At 42.6% G+C, this 4,343-nt stretch overlaps 1 protein-coding gene across 1 annotated transcript in view; it reads left to right on the forward strand.

Moving 5' to 3' along the window:
• The window catches only part of RPL37A (ribosomal protein L37a), a 4,315-nt gene extending 1,270 nt beyond the window's left edge, over positions 1–3,045 (forward strand). Inside the window, exons 2-4 of the mRNA XM_009996241.1 lie at positions 236–364; positions 1,572–1,654; positions 2,884–3,045. Of these exons, the coding sequence (XP_009994543.1) occupies positions 236–364; positions 1,572–1,654; positions 2,884–2,947 (276 nt within the window). The 3' untranslated portion in view covers positions 2,948–3,045. The remainder of the gene's footprint in view (positions 1–235; positions 365–1,571; positions 1,655–2,883) is intronic.
• Positions 3,046–4,343: the final 1,298 nt, after the last annotated feature.

The raw sequence follows: 4,343 nt of genomic DNA on the forward strand, positions 1-4,343 counted from the left end.
GGCCGGTCCTGGGGAGACCGCGGCTCGGCCCCCGGGACGTGCCCCTCTGCCCCAGCAGCTGCGAGGCCTCTCGCCGTTCCGTGATGAGCACTTGACACCGTCAGGAGAGGCCCTGGGCGGCTCTAGGGCAGCTTGCGGGGGCTGGGCGCGGTGCTGCGGTGTCAGGAGAGGGGAGCAGCCGAGGGGGTGGTGATCTCGGTGAAGCTGAAGCTGGTTCTGCTTTGCCTCCCGACAGGCTAAGCGCACCAAGAAGGTTGGGATCGTGGGTAAATATGGTACCCGTTACGGAGCATCCCTTAGGAAAATGGTGAAGAAGATTGAAATTAGCCAGCATGCCAAGTACACCTGCTCCTTCTGTGGCAAGGTGAGAGACCTCCTTCCCTAAAGCAGCCCTTAAGAATATCTTCATTATTGAGTCTAGAAATGTGGTGTGGTGCTTTGGTAGTTTTTCTACTGAGAAGGTAACTCAAGTGGTTCTGAGACAGTGGTTAGTTGATTGCAAGCTTTGGGCTGTTGTCAGAATCACTTAAAAAGTTGGTAGGGATTTGACATGTATATTAAATGGTAGTTAAACGAAAATAAAGTATGTTTCATTACACAAAACAGTGAGAAATGTTATACTGTATGTTTTAGATATCTAATAAAAAGACCCCACTAAAACAACATGCTTGTTATTCTGATAATTAATGCATGGCTTGGGTTGGTTTTTTCCCTTCATTACCTTTGTAGCTTACCAGGACAAGGAAGAGAACTTGCTTTTTCCATCTACAACTCTTTATTGCAGTCTTATATTTTTGTGCTATATAACTCTTGAGTGAGAAGACGTTTCTGATAAGCAGTTTTACCTGCTCATGTTCATAATCAAAATTCACTCTTAAATCTGGTTTTTAACAGCTTGAGAGGCACATCAGCTTCTGCTTTGCCCTGATAATTTTTATTAGTGTCTGTACAGTTGGTATCTTTGAGTGGCTGGAAGCTTAAAAACATCTCCATCTGTAGTTTTTATATTTAGTGTCTCGTGAAGTGGGAATGTTGCTACCCCCATTTGCAGAGCTGCCTATAGGTCTAAGCTCCAGTATAGGTCTAAGCAAACCTACTGTCACATTTGCAAGGTGATGCGGACTTAACTGGGTGAAAGGAGTTCAGTGCCCACTGCTCCCTCTTTAGGTGCTCTTCAAAGAGGCTCTGGTTTAGAGCCCCTTGGGTGTCCAGGGAGCAGTAATATCAGAAATGTCATCAGAACAGGTGAGGACATCAGTTACGACCAGTGTAACTTCTTGCTATTTTTTTCATTCAAAAAGTGTTGAATTTTTTTATGTGCATAGAAATGACCCACTTTATATCTAAATGAAAAAGTGTTTCAGAAGGGTTTTCTTTGTTCTGAAGAATCTGAATAAAAACATGTCCTGGTACTTGCCTGCCTTAACTACACTTACAGGTAATGCTGTGGTGTGAGGCGGTTGTCCTCACATGATATTTGGATGATAGTACAAATTCTCTTGGCTTTTTCAGCTGATGGAGTGTGCCATGGTTGGGGTTTTTATTCTATTTATTTTTACCTTTTATTACAGACCAAAATGAAGAGGAAGGCTGTGGGTATCTGGCACTGTGGATCCTGCATGAAGACAGTTGCTGGTGGTGCCTGGACTTACAAGTAAGGAAATAAAGAAGCTCTAGCAGCATTTTTTCTGACATAGCTGAGGCATAATCCAGATTTTTATTTAATTTTTCAAAATTTTAATCTACTAACTTTTTAAGTAGATCTGTCTCAGATTAGTGATATGTGGGGTTGTGGCTTTTTTTCCCTGCACTGCTTTATTGGAATGGATCAAATTGGATTTGATTGCTAATCTTTCCAGCTTGTACAGCTTCTGGAAAAGTTGCATTTTATCCATGTTACTGCTGCTGGTTTTGGTGGTTCCCTACAAAATGTCTTTATCTCTCTGTGCTTTTTCAAAGCAATTATTTTACTCTTCAAAAACACAAGCTCTGCATCTTTTCCCAAATTTCATATAAAGAAATTAAAACATCTGCATGTGCTGAAACATATTTTTACCTAAGTAGTTTCTGCCTTGGCTGTGGTAGCATTTCTTTTTGGAGATGGGAACCACAGTTGTTGGTTGTGTGAGGTGTTGGTGCTTGGGCCAGTTTTTTTGGTGATGTTGGAAGAAAAGAGGCTGAGATGGCTGGTTCATTCAGCTGTCTCAGGATGGAATCAGCTGTGTGGATGACAGCTGACAGTTCTCCCTCTGACCTGTTCTGCAGAGATCTTCAAAAGCTTCTAATAAATCACACCTCTGACCAGGGGCATATTTTTCCTTCCTTGATTCTTTTGACTATGACTTAAATGTGTAAGGGAAATCTTACATCTTGTTTCAAAGCCGAAGCAGCATTTTTGGTGGTTACTACACAGGCTTTGTCAGTTCCGAAACACAGGTACGATCAGCAAAACCAGTTTTAGTCCAATGAAAATTACGTCTGTGTTTTGTTTCCATTTTAAAAGCACTGAGCCATTATAATCCTTATTGCGATCGTGCCCTTGCTTACTCCTTCTTTACTCTCCTTCCCTCCCCCTCCAGTTCTGGTAGAAGACACAGTTGTCCCACACACCAGTCACCAGGAACCCGAGCCCATGCGCTTGTGTGTGCAGTCGATGCCTGGCTGGGTAACTTGGGTTGAGATGTGGCTTGTGAAGTTGCATGTGCATCTCTAGACAAAGGCCTACGCATTGTTGTTGTGAAAAAGCAAAGTGGAATTAGCTCCTGGTTGACAGTGCAATCAGGCAGTAACTGTTGGAAAATATTAGTGCTTTCTCCAAAAAGTAACATTGGTGTGGTTTGTTCTGCTGCTGCCACGTGCAGATGACTCTGCTTCTTCTTCCAGTACCACCTCTGCAGTGACAGTCAAATCTGCGATTAGAAGACTGAAGGAGTTGAAGGACCAGTAGAAGCTGCATCCTGTTCTTGTGAAACATCTTTTTTTTTTTTTTTCCACTGTCAAGATCTGTCCTTTTAACAATAAAAAGGTGATAATGGAGTGGAATCATGTTCATCTTGCCTCAAAAGGTCCTTTCTGTCTTGCTGTACTGTATGTATTATAACTATGGAGACATTACTTTTGCTATCCAGTAGTCAAGTGGTTCTTGTTACTGGTGAGGCCATTAAAAACCACTTTTCCAGTTAATTGCATACTTTATTGCTTGAATGCACTGATGTGAATCTGAAGAGAGCTTAAAGAACTTGAACAAGCCTGGCACATCTTGAGATGTCCTTCATGACTGTGCCTTAAGGAATATTGTAGAACTACGAGTGGAGGAATGGACAGATGTAAGGGGGGAGGATAGAACATGGAAATCATCACTGCCTCATCCCATTTGCCTTTGAGGAGAGCTCAGGAGAACAGGGCATGTGCTGCAAGATGGAGAGGAAGAAAAGCTTTGTGACTGGCTTGGGGGCAGAGATGTAAACAAGAAAAGAGCAGCTATCATCCTCTCTTGCTGTCTGGTGCTCATTTTGCAGTGCCAGTTACAGATAGCTGTTCACTACAGCCATGTTGTCTTGGTTAATCCACCTGAAGGCACTCTGGTGGTCCTGTGGTGGCAGGCTCCCATGTCTGTATCTTGCAGTTTTCTAATCTACTGAGTTGCAACAATAAATTTTCTCATGGAGCCATCTCCTGGGACATTGAGTCTAGGAGGAAAATTTGCTGTTTGATAAAATAATTGCCTCCAAATCACCCATTTAGACTGTCAAGCTTTAGAGCTGAAACATTTTTTATCCTCGCTTTGTCAAGTGAGTTTTGATATGGTTTGAACTTCAGTTTTTGGTTTTTTTGTGACTGCAACACCTGTCCTTAAAAATACAGGTCACAAAACAAGTCTTGGTAATAACTTTGGTAGCTGCTGTAGGAAGAATAGTGAGCAGGTAATATAGTAGTTGCTTTCTCTTGCTCCCATCTTCCAACTTCAAATGGATTTGGGTGGTGATGAGCTGTGGCAAAAGTGTCACTAATCCTGACATCTTTGAATGACTGATTCAGAAGTCGACTGGAGTAGGAGCTTTTTCTTGAGCTGCAAAAAGTCAGGTTCAGAAATTTGAGTGCAGCGTCCTTGAACTTGTTTCCTAAGCTTTTTAAATTCTGTGCTGTAAACTTCCCTTACTAATGTAAATGCATATATTCAGGTATCCAGTGCCATTTGTAGCAACCTGCATATCCTTCACGTGACATCACAGCAAGGATGAGGGCCATTCCATGGGACATGCACAGTCTGCCTTCTGGGGGAGAAATCGCTGCACATTTATCCATCAACACACCTTGTTCTGCCTGTGCTGCAGGGGGAAAGA

The sequence above is a fragment of the Chaetura pelagica genome, unplaced genomic scaffold, assembly GCF_000747805.2.
Source record: "Chaetura pelagica isolate M959 unplaced genomic scaffold, ChaPel_1.0 scaffold3, whole genome shotgun sequence".
Taxonomy (NCBI): Eukaryota; Metazoa; Chordata; class Aves; order Apodiformes; family Apodidae; genus Chaetura; species Chaetura pelagica.